The sequence below is a fragment of the Netta rufina genome (assembly GCF_964035555.1).
Source record: "Netta rufina genome assembly, chromosome: 12".
In the NCBI taxonomy this organism is placed as follows: domain Eukaryota; kingdom Metazoa; phylum Chordata; class Aves; order Anseriformes; family Anatidae; genus Netta; species Netta rufina.
The window spans coordinates 17,401,185-17,419,890 of record NC_140135.1 but is presented as its reverse complement, the minus strand read 5'-3'; the positions used below and the strand labels follow the sequence as shown (position 1 = coordinate 17,419,890).

Sequence of the window (18,706 nt, the reverse complement as noted above, 5' to 3'; positions counted from 1 at the left end):
TGCCACTGTTGAAAATACAACTGCCCACTCCATTGTCTCTCCAGTATGCTTTAGCTCATCAGAAAACCAAAACCTTTTGTTGTTATTCCTAATCTGGTTTTATGCTGAGGATAGAAAGAATAAAGACTGAGCCTTATAGATTAGCCTTCTAATAGGACAAGGCTTGTTGTGCATGACTTAACTCTCCTGAAGTCTTCCCTCCCTATCAGAAAAAGAAGTTTGAGGTTTCCAGGGAAGGACCTCAGTTCTTAAAGATCTGAAAGAATACACTCGGTGCAGGAGATACTTTTGAAAAAGAGTCTGGTTTATCAGACTGTTCAGTGGCATGCAGCAATCTAGGAGGCTGGATACAGCCAAAGAAACGCTGCGTAGTATTGTCATTTTTGGCAGGCAGCATCCTTGTCAATATGCATGAGCACTCAGAAGAATGAGAGAACCTGTCACCCAAGGGATGTTACACGCTGATGACAACAACCAGTCACAGGTCCTCCACTCCAGACACGTGTGTAGATTAAGCAAGTTCCTTAACAGTCATCACTCTTAAAGGAAAACTGCTAGGCAGCACAGGACAGACAGCATTGATAGTGCTGCCATTCCTGCAGCCAGCATTGACATTTTCACTTCTTGGATTCAGCTTCAACGTTGATTTCTCAAGACTGAGAAAAGTAAAATTTCTGTCAGCCTGTGAAAGACCAGCAAAACTGAGAATTAATCCTTGTATATTGTCCACTATAGCCCCATTAGAGATCAATTTAGCCCATGATTTTCTGGGAAGTTTTGGGAATGCTCTCTCACTACATCTCATGATGGTAGTAGAGGAATTTAACATTCATTCATATACAATGAAAAATCCATAATGGGTCATATTCATGGTCATGTCACAATCTGGTTCATTTACTCTCTTTTTAATTATCACAGGTGTTAGTGGCTCTATCATCCAGTGCCCAGATTTGGGGAGGCAGAGAATAAATAGTAGTTCTATTTTTTTATATTTTTATTTTTTGCTATTCTTAACATTTGAGTAGGGATATTGTGGATCAAATCACAAAAGCAGAAGTTTCTAGTCAAGCAGGTATGGATGTGTTTCCTTGACCCTTCTAACACTGGCTACTGTAAAATCATAACTGAAAATAAGACTATACCGTTTCAGAAAGGATAATTTTTTTTTTTTTTTTTTTTTATTTTAACTGTGTAATCTTAAAATCTCACAAAATGGTACAGGGGAATTTGATTGTATTAAAAGAAAATTTTAGATAGGTTACAAACACTTCATTTTACTGAATGCTTTTCATTAGTTCTTCTTCATGTGAACCATGTATATATAAATGCACAGACGTATGTTCTAACTTTACAAAATGAAGCAGAAAGATAAGTTTCAGTGTATTATACTTTCCAGAATAAACAGGTTTTAGAAATAGTATTCGACTTGAACTTCAGGAGCACAGGCTGAGATAGCCTGCACTGGATACACATTTCCCAGTGCTGTAGGAACCTAAGTCCCACTGGAGCTTAGGAGGGCTAAAGCATTGGTTCTCCCTAAACCATTTGTGATTTCACTTTCTTTCACTGAGCCGTATCCAATTAGAATGTTTGAAAAGTAGTTTATAGAATTTGAATAATAAAATATTTTCAGTATCTTCTAATAACTTGGAACATAGTCTTACCACAAATATCGCTGTTCCAGGGAAAGCATAGAAGGTAGTTTATAACTGAGTATAGAAACAAAGTCTTTGTTTATGTTGAGGGACTATTGTCTGCTTCTTGAGATTATTAAATTTTCACTCCAGTGAGTGTACAGGAAGGCAGTATATCACCAAGATGAAATAGAAAGCTTAATAGGCACTGTATCTCTTGATGTTTACACAAACCTCGCCAACTATCTTAAAAGAAGTTAAATTGGTCTCTAAAATACTGACACAAATGAAATTAGGAGGAAATTCCCCTTGCAATGGTAATACCAGATGTGTCATTCACACTATTAAAATTCTACATTGTTCTTCAGTCTATTAGATGAGAAATTATGTGTCCAAGAATAATAGAAAATCTTAGTTGCAGAAAAAGATTTGGCATTTATTTTTTCAGCAAGAGGTTGAAATTGTACAAGTAGCTTGATTACTCACAAAATTAGTTTTTAAAGAAAAGGAGTCGATCTTTCATAACAAGAAAAAGGTGTGTATCTATTCCATATTCAAAAAAAAATTACAGGAAACTGTCAAAATCCCACTTTATGGGAAAAAATACTGAATTATCCTATTTTTGCAGAAATGTAACAAAGTAAAATGATTTTGATAGCCAGTCAACCAAGTGTAGTGTTAATTCTTAGCAAACTTCTAAGATCATTAGAGTACTTGTTACTGTTAGGCACTAGGTGGCCTGCTTGCTAAAACATAACAATGAAGACTTACACAAAGACAATTTGCAAAAGCACTGGGTGAAAATAAATAAAGAAATAAAGCATCTTTCATTTTTAATAGAGGATGATACATTTGAACTATCACATGCAAAGTCATATGTGCATATATAGGAAATCTAAAGATAGTACAACCTACTTAAATCCAATTTAGCGCACAATTATTTTGCTCTTTTCTTGCAGATAATTAATATTTAGTTCTCTGTACATTTGCTTAAGGAAGACCAGGAACTCATTCATATTCTAGTGAAAACATTCTTCTCTTACTCTGCAATGTCTTATCAGTGCTGGTGTTGTTGAGATATCAGCCTATATGCGACCTTTTTCCTTTCCACTACTATAAAAGATCAAAAGTGCCCACAAACAGAGAGGATATTAATCTGTGTATTCTCCAAATCATAAGCTCTTAGTTCTTTTGAGCAAAGTTAAAAACTAGCAAATAAAAGGTAGTTGTAACATTTGTTTTAGAAACTTACTTGGGTTATTGAATTATGCTCAGAAACATGAAAAGGGTCAGTATTACTTAATGCTTCTAAGGAGCAAATGTAAAAACTAACATTTTAAGAATGAGTTGCTCACATACACTCAATCCAATCTCAGCATTCTACAAACAAACAACAATAACAAAATGTAATTAAGTAAACAAAGCAGCATCTTGCTTTTTTTTTTTTTTTTTTTTTTTTTCTTTTAAAATAACTGAAGTCTAGAAGTAATCTGTACTCCTCAAGTCTTGCAACCTGAGCCCTGTGCTGGAACAAAACATGATAAACTCTTCATTATTTTCAGCAATTTTAAAATTTTCGTTTTTTCGTTGCTGAGTGTCATTAGTGGAGATAAATACTGACTTGAGGGGTGTTCAGCTTAAGCTTTCAGACATTTCCTTTTATTGATATAAAACAACAAATTGTATAATTTGCATTACTTTAAATTTTATGAAATAAAATTTTTGATATTAAAAAATAGTTTTACTGTTCAACTGTATTGTTAAATACTTAACTATAGGTTTATTTAAATATGATTATTCAACCTTTTAATTTCAGGTCAAATGCAAGATTAATGAGATGGCTGAATTTCTAATGATTGTTTTATCTATCTCTGATAGAATTCTAAAATATTAGCAGTCAAGGAGAGTGCAAAGCTTTTACTGTTCTCCAGAGACCATGTGAAAAGCATACATCTGAATGTAATCTACATTCCAGACAACACTATTTTGGTCATCAGCTTATTAGAAATTCATCTTGCAGATATTTTTTAACTGGATTCCCCTAATGTCTCTGTGTTGAAACTAATAAATGAAGAAACAACAGAGAACCCCACTGCACTGGTGTCTAATTGTATCAGAAAGGATGCTGTGTGACTAGCATAATTACTTGTTTCCTTTTTCTCCTGAAATCATATGAATTTAAACAATGGATTCTGATAACTGAATATATTTTTCCAGGAACAAACAAACATATATATCTCAAGCTCGTATTTGTGTGTTTTAGTCTGAGTAAGAGTAGAATACACTAACAAATACATGGCAGAATACTCTTGACACAGTAAGTTCCATGAAGATGTCTCATTTTTTCTGCTACAAGAAAACATTGCATGACGATAGAAGAGGAACTACAAGTATTTGTATTTTTGTGATTTGATCAAAAAGTGTATGCCTTCACATTCCAGACAAGCCTGAACATAAACCTCTTGAACTGATTTTAAAAAAAGCAGACTTGTCAGTATCCCTCAGATACAGAGAATTATTCTCCATTTGAAACAATGCAGCATCCATCCACACTGTACACTAAGGAATAATATACCTCCTCAAACTCTGTCAGAAAAAGAAAAAAAAAAAAAAGTGATGTGTGGCATACAATCAAAAAAAGCAAAACAAAACAAAAATACATCACTAATGCTGGTATTGGCAGTAGTCAACAAATAGATGATATGTATGCTTCTACTGATGCATAGAGACACATCACTGTGAGACATTATACTGCCTCTAGGAAATCATCATCTCTAGATATGAGAAAATAGGTGTCATGTACCAAGTCTCATAAAATACAGTGGAATTGTATTAGACAAATAGGCCTGCAAAAGCCATAGAGACATAAGGCATTATATCACTCTTTTTAATAGTGTCAAGTCTGAGAAAGTTCAAAATCTCTCATAATACTTTACAATATGTATGGGACTACTGTCATTAGGTTCCAGTAAAGTATTCCAATAATCTTGTTAAGTCATTTAATATTTGGGTCCTAATAGTTATTATTAATAATTATTAATAGAAATTGTGGCTACTTTTCAATACCATAATGCTTTAATACATCCAGACCCTATAGCAGAACAGAATGACTGTGTTTGGAAAATTTGCTCTAAGGCTTAATACATACCACAGATGATGTAATGTTTGAATTTTGGCAGATTTTTGTAACACAACAGCAAGTTTTCTTTACTACACACTCTGGGTTTGAATTTTGTAAGTTCTGAGCACCTGTAATTTTACTGGAAATCATTAAGAGTTCTAACTGATAACTAACATAAACACCATCAGAGGATAAAGATTTGAAATATTATTTTCTATACACACTTAATCACAAATCAGTATTTCTAATTCTTACACCGGTAACTGAAGGAGCAGTTAATCTTATCACTGTTGTTCTTATACCTCATCAAGCAGCATACAATTATGTCCTTATGTCATTTGCGTTGATCTTGCTTAAGTCATTCAAAACAACTTTTGTGTATAAAGAAAAACATCCATTTTCTTGGTAGGTCTTAGATTTGGAGGCATAATTAGCTGATGAAAAGGAATACTCTTATCTGGTATTTTCATAACATTTCTGTTACAACACTAATACAAACATCTAATCTCCAGAAATAACTGAAAAGCCTTTGGTCATTTCTAGTTGACTGAAACAGCCAGTATTATCATAATGGGAAGCATGAAAACTTACAAACGATACAGTATTTAATACGATCCCACGTTATTCAAAGATTCTCTGTATTGTGATTACTTCAGCTAGTAGGCTGGTGTGTGGTTTTTCATATTTTTTGTGCTCTTTTTCTATATCTATATATTTCTTTTGCATTTAAATAATAAGCTGTTTTCAATGGGGAAGTCATTCCATTTATATGCAAAATTAGTTTTTTCACTTGGGCTTGTGGAGTACTGGCATGACGTTTAGACAAAATAGGGAAAGACTACACCTCTCCTTTAAACCTTAATAGTTATTCACACTATTCCTTTAAGGCTTTCCTCATTTAATTCCTGCTTTCAAGAACCAATATTCCATTTTCTTCAAAAATGCTCTGTGCAGGGCATCAGTAATGATAAAAAGCATCATGGGTCCATAGTATTCTTTTAGAAAATGTACTTCAATGTAATTTTTAAAAGCTTTTTCATGAACATCAATGACCTATAGGACTCTGATATACCAATGTATGCTGTTCTCATTGTTAATATAGTGGGGTCCTCTTTTTCTCATTAAAAACCTTCAAAGAAGCCATTCATCCTTGCAGCATGTCAGAATAACGTAGAAGGAGGTATGACAAATAAGACCCCAAACCTGCCTGTTATAGATTACAACCCTTAGTCTATGCCACATGTGGACATTATATGATTCTATGATCATTGGCTGACCACACTTACTCAATGGACATGTGTATTTCTAGCAAGAAATATTTTGTACATCTTCAAAATCCCCTTTTATTTAATTGTAATCGTTGACAAGTTTCAGTGAGGAGGTAGTGAAGAAATGCAAATAGCACATTTTCCATTATTTAAATATGAATTCATAGGGAGGAGTCATAGTATCTTCAAAAAAAATGTGGATTCCTGTAAAACTTTAAAAATCATTTCTTCTGAGATTCTGTTAAGCATCTACTATACCACAATAGGCTATAGTCAAGAGTATAGCTCATTTTGATATGGCCTGATATTTGTAATAGAATTTAAAATGAAGAATTCAATGTTGACACATAAGATTCTATGTAAATACTGAATAAAGTTCTGTTGTTGAGATATGTAGGCTCTCTCACATTACTCTTAAGATAACAGGGCATTGAAATTCCAAAGCAAAATGGAAATTGAAAATCTGGCAAATTTTGTAAACCCTGCAGAAGATGCATCTGATTTCAGTAGGCTCTGAATCAGTTTAATAGGAAATTGTTTCCCAGATCCTCCACTATAGAGGTAAAACAAAATTTGAAGTAGAGAATTGGGTCCTGCACATCAATTTGCTAGAATACATTTAATAGTATCTTTATAATTCTGTTCCATCCAATTCTGTGACTGTTTCTATTTTTATTATTTATTCTTTTTTTGTACAAATAGTCCAACTGAATGTTGGTGCATGTTTTCTTCCAAGTCTAAAGAGCTATGCTCCATCATTTCCACTGGATAATTTAGTTTTCAATCCCCTTTCCAGAATCACTTTAGTGTAGTGCTCCTGGCACAGAACTTCAGTGCTTTGAGAAGCAATCCATGTGTTTGCAATCTCTACGGCAGTTTGGGGATCTGTCAGGATGTGAGAAGCTATGCACTATAAAGTATTTTACCAGAACAGTTAGAGGATTGCAGTGGTGGTAGGGCTTTTTGGGGAGTTGGTTGGCTGAGGGGGGAGGGGTGTGCTTCTGCTTTTTTTTTTTTTTTTTTCCCTGTTTAAATAGCAGAGAAAAATAGTTTATATTTTTATCTATACAAACCATAGAATTAAATGGTTTATTATACATATCAATAAAGCAGTACACTTTTTAATAATTAGAGTGAAAATTCTAAAATATTTAGACTAATTCTCCTGATAAATGTTGGCACCTTTATTAGTTGTGCATATGCCCATATAGTCACTAAAAGCTCAGTTCTATACCATTAGTATATAAAGCATTACATTTTGTTGAAATTCATACCTAATTTCCTATTAATCCTCTGATTAAAAGTTACATCAAACAATGTGAAATAACTCAATTTGCAGAAATCACAGTATAAAGTAACCGTTGCTGTTACTACTAGCTTTGATTACTTGCATGGTAGCAATGCATTGAAATGAAGGACACTTTATGCTACAGAGGTATAGCAAGGAGAGAATTCCTCCTTAACATTAGAAGAACAGTTAATTATAGACAGTTGGGTCACAAGGAAATAATCGGATGGTATTACTGAATTTGAGTGATAGAAGAGCATGAGAGATAAATGCGTGCTGTTAATGTTGTAAGATACAAATTTTGAGGCTTGATCTTATGGCAATTAACTATCAGTCTTGGATCAAACTCATGCTATTTGTGTCCCACTTAGTAAGTAATGAGAAATCTTATTTCAAACAGATTTCCTTCCTCTTTTATACACTTTTATTTCCTATAGTAAGTAGAGGGAGGAGGGTGGTTCACTTTTCCTCGTAGAGTTTTCTAAAACCACATGGCACTGCAGCTGTTATTGCTAACATCTTCAGTGTATACAGCACCTTTCATTTTGGAAGATCCCTGAAGTGCTTTGCAGCACTAAATACGGGAATTATTTCTCATACCACTGAAAGTCTATACCAAAAGCAGCTGTACCAGCTGTAGGGAGGCTGGTGGCCTCCGCAGGAACATTCCAGAAGAAGGCGGTGGCCATCACAGCACTGTCCCACCTTCAGGCCTGGTGAGGGGGAAGTGTCAGCAGTGATACTGCCCCAGCCTCCCCAGAATTTATACCACAAGGCCTTCCACAGCTAGAAGTACTGCCTCTGTCTGGGCATCCAGGTGAGGAAAAAGGATGGGTTTTCCTAAAAGAGGCTGGTGTGCTGTGGAGGGACTGGTAAGCCCTGAAGCCAGCTGAGCTCAGGCGAGTCTCTCAGGAAAAAACTGGCCTGCCAGGAAAGTTAGTGGAGTGATGTCTACTTATTCCCTATTTCTTTTTTTCTTTTTTTCCCCCCCTGTCCTGTAGCAGGTGTGTGATTCTGACATATTCTAATAAAACTTCTGTTCAGGTGGTTTTGTTCTACCCTTGGAAAAGCCCTTGCTGTCTGATGTTATCTTCTCATAAAAGAATCTTTTGTGTTATGTACTGCAATGTTCTATTTGTGTTATATATTTAGGTGGGGAAAGTAGCTAAGAATCTGATTACTTTCCTAGCTTTGGACTTATATACAACTTCAGAGACTGTTTTTTCCACTGTTGTAATTTGTGTGTGTGTGCATGACATTCTTACAGCTTCCAGGGCTGTGTTTAAATTTGTTATTTATAAATATTTATTCTTTTGTATTGCATCTGTGTGTTGCATGTGACAACTTTGTACAAACAGGCTGTTTACTGGTGAGACTTGTATGCCAAAATTCAGAAAACCTCTTTTGTGATATGCTTTATATTTTAAACTTTTGATCGGTACCTTCTAGTTAAAATCTCATTTACATTTAAGCCATCTATTAAAACGACAAAAAATCCCATATGAAAATGGATAGCTGCACTGCTAGTGCATGAAAAATGTTTAGTTTTCATGAGAAAACTAAACATTCTAAGTGATTCCATGAGAATCTTAAAACTTTTTTTTTTTTTTTTTTTTTTTTCTGTATTTTGTAAACCTTTCCTTAAAGTCAGTGGGTTGAATAGGAAGCATTTTGCTGCTGTGAAGTTTTCGCAGAAATAACAGAGTAAATGTGAAATTGCCTGTACCATTTTATTCTTATGCTTATTTTTGTTATTGTCAGTAATAATTTATTTGATTCTTAGCTAGTTATTAATTATAATTGTGACTAATTGAATATATTAATTAAAGACTGCATAAGCATATGAAGTTTGTATGTTTGAATGTGTTCATTCATGAGCCTTACAGCATTAGAAATGGAACAGAAGTGTCCATTTTTACAGACAGAGGAGAAGCTGGAATAAGCAAATCCTAAAATATGTTTTATAAATGCCTTGTTACTGTAATCTCCTAGTCCTACATCATACGAACACACTGAGAAGATAATAGAGGTAAAGTCCAGCACCTCCTTTCCTTTCAGGCTTGTACTCAGAAGACCTTTTAAAAAAATCTGAGAGTTAACTTCACAGGATGCCTGGGCTTTTGGGAGTGTGTTATGCTGAGATAGAGAGAAATTGATGGAAATATGACAGTTTAAGACTAAAAAGAGAATTTACAGAAAGAGTAAGGTTCTGATATTAATTGAAATTTAATACATGAATCCTTATACCCAGGGGACAATTTTTTTTTTTTTTTTTCAGAAACTTGATGCAACTAGTGCAATATTGCAGATACCTGGGTTTAACAAGGATTTCAAAATGTAAATAGTTTTTCTTTTTATAGTGCAAACCTTAATTGGAAGGAAAAAATACTATTTTTTTCTAAATGTTTTGGGAACAATACATTCAAAAGTGGAATTTTTGAGAAGTTTATGTTAATTCAGTTACATCGTCTCATTGTTTTGAACTGAAGGGGGTTGAGGTAAGAAGTGGTCTGATTTCTGATAGCCTACAATGACAAAATGTCATTATGCATATGCCTGGGCTCTAGTCAAAATCATATTTACTGTGAGTAGGTAATAGACAATATAGCATTCATCTGTAAGCAACATTTCCATTTTTATTCAGAAATACTTGAATCGTTTAGTAGACACTGCGAAGTGTATTTTTTCTATTCAATAATGAAAGTTATTAACTGGCAGCAAGTCAATAATGCAAAATGCATTATGTATGAAACAGGTGATCTTGACAATCACTGCTTCAAAGGATTTGACACAAATGACTAAAATCAGATTTACTTTCTCTTTTGAATAAAAATGCATTTGAAGTTGAAATGCATCCAATGATCACATATGTTCATGTAATTTCTTTTTGTGATATCACATGCCCTTGCCATTAGTTTATGGATGATATTTCTTTGCTTTATTAGAGATTTAATTTTCAGATTTGAGGCATGAACAGATTTTCAAGGAATAAAACTAGAGCAAATTTCACTTAATGCAAAAAGGTGTTCATGTGTTGAAAAACAAAAAAAATAAGAAAATGACATTGCAAAAAATCAAGTTACTAATAGTATGATTCACATTGTTTTTGAAAGTTTGTCATGCTCTACAATTTCAAATATGTATTCACTAAAACTCAGTGCTGTAGCTTTGGAGTTGTAGCATTCGGTGTTTAACAGAATTGTTCGCTTTTTTAAATGGATCATGGTGTTTCTGTCAAAGAATACTTATACAGCTGTGCTTATCATCAGGGAGATCTTCACCATTTTTTCCCCAATATTTCTGTCCTCAACCCTTAGCTTTCTGTGCAGCTCTGGTGCAAACCTGTTTTCAATGCTAATAGCAGGATCTACTATTTCCTAGAGCTGACAGCTCTATAAACTTTATGCCGCATATTCTCACAGTTTTTTTCAATAAGTTACAGGGTATTTTAATTATATTTGCTGAGTGATTGCTATGCGTTTTCCCAAACATGGATTGTGCTTACCATTTTAGTAAAACAGTTTGACAGGGATTAATTTGGAACAATTAAAAGAAATTACTGTTTATGCCAGATACCAAAGTGATTGAGTTCAGTTTGTCTGTACAGCATAATTACTGCCTGTTGTGTATTTGTGGTTTTGCTCACTGTTTCCAGCATCTTGATAAAAGTTTTAATAAGCACTCCTCGTATTAGTTATAGATTAGTCTCAGGAATATGTAATTCAGCTTCAGTAAGCTTGTTTTACACACCTTGACTGCTTCTTCATGTGGCTGCAGAAATCTGTCCTTTGCCTGTTAACTTGTAATTTCTTTAGCTAAAGAGTATTTCTTAGCGTAGGGGGAAGGGGTAGGGTAGGGTAGGAGGAAGGAAACAAAAATAAACCTAAAAATACTCTGTTTCTAAAGCAGTGAAGGCTGAATCAAGAGAGCATGGAGCAGCAGAAGCAAGTTGTTTCACGGTCATTTAATTCTTTTGTTGACTTCAATGGGTGTTAGGTGGTGTTTTCATCTGGTGATAGGAACTTTCAGTTTCATTTTGTTCATCTCTGGAAAAAAAATCATATTAAAGAAACATCATTGAAGTCAGTACCATCACACTAATAAAAAATAGATCTAAGAATAAGTCAGTCCTTTAGTGGATTTAGAGTAAAATCATATGAGGGAATGAATTTGAAAGCCTTGAGAATATAGCAAATTGTCTGTTCCTCTTTGAGGTAGGTCTTTCTCTTTGAATATGATCATGAAGTATATTATGTAGGGAGTGCATTAGGTGGGAAAATACTGATGGCTGCAAAATAATTTCACTTTGAAACAGTTTAGAGTGTGAAAATGAGTTAAGGATGTTTGTTATCATTTGCTTCTTCGGTGTTAAAAAGAAGAGGGAGATTCCTGCCAGACTATAGCTTTAGAGTGTTTCTTCTTGTCATCAAAAAGTGGTAAGAAATAACAGTAAAAGCTTTACTTTTATTTTTTTATTTTTAAAGGGGAAAAAAGGGGGAAAAAAAGTCAACTGCCATCAAAACTGGTCAGTCCGAAGTAAAATATTGTATGTAAGTATGATGAGGGTAGACATTGCTGTATTCAGCTATGTTAGTGACTTACACCTAAAACCAAACCAACCAAACAAACAAACAAAAAACACAAACCAAAAATCTGTGGTACCAGAAAACAGTCCTAACGGTCTATCAGCTGAGAATTACAGAATAAAATTGAAATCTGTATCAACATCAAAGAGGATTCAGCAATTCGGAACCTCTGAAATACAGAACTGTTTCATTGTCAGTGGGCACTTCAGAGGGAGCCTTTCTGAACTGGAATAGTTACAAATAGCTCAGTCTTCAGTTAGATAATATTATAATTGTGCTACTGTCTGGAAAAAGAGAGACCATGTCACGAGGATCTTTTGCTTTGAGGAATACTCTTTTAACATAGTTATTTCAATACGCCTATTTAAGGGGTCAAGGGTTGCTAGCAGCAAATGAAAGGGATATTATATTGAAAAGAAGTGGTATAATAGCTAAATTAGTCTATGTAATTAAAATAGTTTGGGAATATGAAGATAAGAATGGGAGTAATTTTCATGGTTTCTTCTGTATTGTTATTTTTCAATGTTTAGATACTGTAGCAGTTGTGAACTTCAATGCAGTATTCCCAATTCATTTAACCAGCCTATGCTCCTTTTTTTTTAAGTGTTGTTGAATGTTGGAGCTTACGACAGGTGTTTCAGACTTGAGCAACTCTATTTATTCTGTGTATTTTTTGTTTTTTATTTCACCTCTATGTTTTGGTCATCAAGAAAGGTTTTTTCCACACACTGTACTGCGACTGACCTTCTACGCAGCTCCTTTCTTTTTTCCTTTTTGTATTTTTATCTTGCTTGTCTTTCTCAGTTCATCTCTTTTTCTACCATCTGTTATTATTCACATGCTCTCTTTTGACAGTTTCACTTAATGTTCCGTTTTAGTTGACTGTGTCATCCTTATTTGCAGTTTCCTTAGCCTTTCATTTTCTTCCAGGATTTTAGAATTCTAGAAATGCTCAGATTTCGTAAATGTCTTTGAGAATGATGCTTGGTTGTTGGAGAGTACCTCCTGCTCCTCTCTTCTTTGCATTGCTGTTGCCATAGTATTCCCATCAGTGCTATGACACAAATGACAGACAACTTACAGCTATAACTACATAAATAGGTTGCTTAAAGAACAACACTTTTCTCATGGTGTAAGATGTTCATCGTATGTCTGAACAGAAGACTTGAGTAATGTTGCTCCCCCCTGCTCCACAGGGTCACAGAGGGCCACAGGTATAGAATAGTTCTCAGAGGTTCAAAGCTGCTCCTTCAACTGCTTACAAAGGCAGGTAATGACCATTTAAGAACAGTTTATTATCCAGAAGTTCAAGAATGATAAGTCATTGCTGGTTTTTTTTTTTTTTTTTTAATCTTAAGACCAGACAGTTTTCTACTAAACTCCTAACGTTGCATGCTACATGTCTATGCTATTAGTTTCTCAGGAAAATCTACAGGGATAACATAAATTACAAAAAGTTTTGTTAGTATTTATCTCACATGGTTTATAATAATGGTGACTGTTATTTCCGTGTTTTACTATATTTTTTTAATACAAAATAAATATAGTTTTTATAGAATGGTTCAGGCTTTGACTTGTTTTAAAAAAGATAACAATATACTAGTAATGAAATACTAGGAAATTCCACCTCACAGTTTTCCTGATTTTCCTCTTTGAGTCTTTTTTTGTTGTTATTTTGTAGTCCGTAGAACCTTTACTGTGGCTAAAACTGGAGTTCATGGAATTCTTATTAGTTAATTTTAAATTTAAATTATTTACTGGTACTATCAGGAATTTCAGAATTGATTTGGAAAACTTTTTTCATGAACCCTTTAGAAATTTTGACTTGCGTACTCACTCTGAAATTGTTTTCTAAAACTTTCTTGATTAAAAACAAACTTTTGTTTCTAGTGCAATTAAAATTCCCTGTATCCTCAAAACTAGAGGGAGAGGAGCAGTGTAACATTAATAACCTTGTTAATAATCAAAAAATATACTATATAAATTTATTTGGAAGATATATGTACATGTATATGCAATATTTTAATCAATTATTATGATTTATAGACAACTCTATCAATATTATTACAGAATAATTTGGGATAGGGCAGGGAATTTGGTTTATTTCTAAATTTGTTTCATTTAAATGCACAGAAATGAATTGTAGGCTTAAAATATGACTCCATGGACATCAGGATCCCTTTTTATTTTTTTAGTTTAACTTCTAATAGAGAAGGAAAAATTGACACAATTGTGCTTTCTAGTACATGCAGGACATGCTGCTATTCTGAAATTTAGTTTTGAAGAGGTTTAAGTATCAAGTGTTCGCAATAACCCATACATTTTTGTTGCTGTTTTGTCTGGAAACAATGTAATATATACATATATATATATATATATATGTATATATGTATATATTTATTTATTTATATAAAATATATAATATATATTGACTACAGTCAATACAAAAATGTACTTTTCTGAAATGAGATACTTCTGAAGTTTGAACGCATGTGTGCAACTCCTTTAGCAAGTGTGATAATTGTTAGAGATGTGCTGACAAATAAAATGCACACAATTAAAAATATTATTAGTCAACCTAATATATTTGTACAATATCACCACAGTTCTTTCATTAAACTCATGCTGCTACCATACTGTTACTGTTAATGATAATCAGTATCTGCTGATGACTTCCCTATTTACATATTTAAATGGAGTTTAGTATTGTAATGGATTTATAAAATGCCTGTTTGTAGAACACTGTTTCTTCACTCCTGAATACCTGTTCGACGTATCATGCTGACCTACTGAAGTACTGCAAGTACATGTAAGTCAGTGAATTACTGAAATAGTGCAGGTAATGCAGTATCTATGCCACATAAACTGCATATGCAATTCTCACCGCTGTCAGTAATCTTATTCAGGTTAATTGAATTACTCCAGTGAGTAATGCATTTTTTCATAAACGAAGACTTGCAGGATTCGATTTTTCTATCATGTTGTTCCTTATGTAAAATCACAAAGCCAGAAAATGCTTTACAGTTAAATCCTGTTGCTGTGGAAAGATACACCTTGCAGATCTAGTTGGAATGTTACAGGAAGTTACTCTCACTGAAAAGCAGGTTGCAGAGTTGAAATGGAATAACTATATTAGTGTTCCTAATCTGTCTCACTGTAAAGTGAAATGTTTTAATTTAAATTACCGGGAAATGATACTGCTGAAAGGCAGTAAGTAAAGGGCGAAGACAATTACTGCATTCAGTAATTTCTTAAACAACTGCAACTTGGTCCATGGGAGTAAATCACTCTATGCTATGACAGAGAGAATAAAATCAGAAGCGGAAGGGGAAAAGTAATTTTTTTTCACCTGAACGATGGCAAGAATGTAGGTGTGCTAATACAGCTATATTTGAAAAAGACGCTAAGCTGGTAGGAGCTGAAATTTTACTAACTAAAAAATTATTTCTAGAAAGAACTCTTGAATGCTTACCTTGCAAAAATACTATTCGAGATTATTTTAAATTTTGCAAAGGCAGAATGGTGTAAAGATTAGGCAAAGCAGTATGTTCTATACATGGAGCTAGATACATGTATGTTTTTCTGTAGAAGTTGTCAGCTGAAGGCATTTATCTGTATGTAACTATGTCATCCCCTTCTGTTTCTGTCTTTCTGTAAATTTAAGTTTGTTAACAATCTTGAGATGAGAATATATTGTTAATCAGAAATTAGATTGAAAAGTACAAAATGTTATTTTCTTCAGCCCTAAACAAACCTGTATCTCATTTTAAACATGTTGGTGTCTCAGAGTATTTAGTTCATATAGGAGCAGATTTCACCAGATTTACAATTATATAACATTTCGTTCATTTCAGTCTCCAGTAGATACATTAAGTACTGTCACATACCAGAAGGGAAATTATTCCTGTGAAGTCTGTCTTTTATTTATTTATTTCAATCAAAGAAAGCAAAAGAAATCCCACTGTCTTGGAAATTATCCAAGTATTATTGCAAGTACCCAAGACAGAGATTATTTACAGGTATGGTGGGCTGTTGGAGAACTGAGACTGATACAGGGTTACCCTTGGTGCTAGGAAAAATCTTTTAGCCTTATTGCTATGTTGAAAAGTTCCAGCGCTTGCTGTGCTCCTTCTTTGTTAGAATTTGTCCACTGTTGCAGTTTTAGACACCGAATCCAAATTTCAATGAATTGAATGGTAGTATTTCCATTTATTTCCAAAGCTCAAATTGGATCTTGTCTCCTAAGAGAAAAGGACTGCTATATTACTGTCCCTTTGCTAGAAAGACTTCAACTAACTGGTGACTGAAGTTCAGTATCTGCATTAGGTTTTCTTGCTAGTTTAAGCTCCTTTACTAAAAATAACAGCAAAGAAATCTGGTGAACAAATATAATGAAATTTTGTCAGTGCAAAACTTGGGGGCAAATTAAGACAAGTATTCTTGGTTTCCCATCTCTAAGCAAGTGGTATAAAAAGATCTTCTCAGCAGATGGTTGCTTGCAAACTCCTTTCCTATATTTTTCCTTGGAGACAAGAAATTGAGGATAAAGTGGCAGAGGTTTAGGAAGGTAAAGGAAGAGGTTTTCTTAAGGAGAAAAGAGAAATCTAATGGTGGAGATAGAAATAATGATTTATCTTTGTTTTTATTTATTTGTTCATTAATTCTGATCCAATTCTAAGATTTCTACCTCAAGTATTTAGGAAGCAGATGGAAGTAGAAATATGTGCAAGAGATTTTATATGTTTTCTGAAGGATTGTTAAGTCAAATATCATTTCACTAATTGGGTTTTCAGTCAGTTCAGTTTATTTGTTGTAGAAAGGGTAGTCCTTTCATATCTTCATCATTTGAAAAGCACAATATTCTGTAATTTTTAAAATATTTTCTCTCTTTTCCTTTTTCCAGCTACTCTTGGTATTCTACACAAAAATTCATTAGTCATTCTGGAAATGGACTTGCTGTCTGGAACCTACCTCTTGGCAGTCTTATTAGCCTGTATTGTATTTCAATCTGGCGCACAGGAGAAGAATTATACAGTGCGGGAAGAACTGCCTGAAAATGTCCTCATTGGCAACTTGCTCAAGGATCTTAACTTAACGCTGGACCCAGACGTCCCCCTTTCCTCACCGTTACAGTTCAAGCTTGTGTATAAGACTGGGGATGTACCGTTAGTACGGGTGGAGGAGAACACTGGTGAGATATTCACAACTGCCAACCGCATAGACCGAGAGAAGCTGTGCTCTGGCATCTTTAGTGAGAATCGCTGCTTCTATGAGGTGGAGGTTGCTGTTTTGCCTGATGAAGTTTTCAGACTGGTCAAGATCAGATTCCTAATAGAGGATATAAATGACAATGCCCCACTCTTTCCATCAACAGTTATTAACATCTCTATACCTGAAAACACAGCAATTAATTCTCGCTATTCTGTTCCATCTGCCATTGATCCTGACATTGGTGTGAATGGTATTCAACATTATGAACTTCTTAAGGTGGGTTTCTTCCGTTCTTCTGTGTTATTGTCTGTCTGTGCTACTGCTGACCAACAGAGACTGCCAGTTGCCAACAAACCATTAGAAATATGAAGCTGTTTACTGTAGTAGTGGTGCACTGTAGATAACTGTCTTGAAATGTTAACCTGAGAGCATTATAGTACATCTTACATTCACTTTGTAGAAAGCTGTTTATGTATGTGTATCTGTGTAACAGTGTGAAACATGCACATCTTCATTAGCTTTCAACAGGCCAAGTATTTGTTCAACTTTGGCTAACAGTCTTCTTGAGCCACCAAAAATATGTTCTGATCGCCACCAATGTGACAGACCTGAATGGAACAGCATGTTGTGTCTCCATCTTGTGTGACTGTTAGATCTGAGCAGTAGAACTTAACCAGAAGATTTTGTGATGTGTTTGTCATAGAGAAGGCATCAAATACCAAGACAGACTATTCTATTCTGGAATAGCTGATCTGTATACCAACGAGTTATGCTAGAATGGACAGGAATCCAATTATCAAAGTAGTTTTGTAATGTTTGGTCAAACATCATGTTTGAGTACGAGAAACTCCAAGATATGCCTAAATGCAAGGATAAGAGTGCCAGTGGCCTAGGAAGAGCAGATATGTCATAGTCTAGCTTTTACCCTTTTTAGCTAATGACAGGAAAACTCTGGAATTAAGGAACAAAAGAACAACATGTTAGCATGTTACAACAGCTAGGAAAGGTTTGAAAAGGTGTGAAGCTTGAATTTACTTAAGTAGAGAGTACAAGGAAGAAATGTAACCTAAAATGATTGTGTTACTATGTGGGAAGCTGAAAATGCCTTTACTTCCCTTGATTTGGAGTAGGAAACTAATGGGTAGTTAGCAACCAGGTACCCTCATCACTGATTGCAGGAATACAGAATATACAGGCCAATATATTGCTTGATTGACTTGACAGCAAATACTCATTAATACAAGTACTTACTAGCATTTTAATAAAAATAAAATGCTGCCTTATTTTAGCTCCTTTAAATTGCTTATAGTCTCAAGTAATCTTAGCAGTTCAGAGGCCAAGTAGTGACAGATTCTTTCAGAACACTGCATGCTGCTCACTTCTGGTGAGCTTTTTAAAATTATTTGTTGGTCTGTCCATTCTCTTTGTAGTCTAGAAATTTAAGACTTTTAAAGAATTTACTTTTTTAAGCAAAGACCTCAGTGCTTAAAAGTTTTTAACCTCAGTTACAATGAGAGTAGATAGACCTATGCATTATTTTAAACAGATCACCAAAAGTGTCCAACAGGATGTCGTCTTCTATATTTGGCATTTTAACT

The 18,706-nt window shown here is 34.2% G+C and overlaps 1 protein-coding gene across 1 annotated transcript in view; it reads left to right on the top strand.

Annotated features, from left to right (window-relative positions):
• Positions 1-16,844: 16,844 nt before the first annotated feature.
• Positions 16,845-18,706, top strand: part of PCDH11X (protocadherin 11 X-linked) — a gene marked incomplete at both ends in the record, with an annotated part of 422,401 nt that continues 420,539 nt past the window's right edge. The window contains one exon of the mRNA XM_084294027.1: positions 16,845-17,384. Coding sequence (XP_084150153.1) covers positions 16,845-17,384 — 540 coding nt within the window. The remainder of the gene's footprint in view (positions 17,385-18,706) is intronic.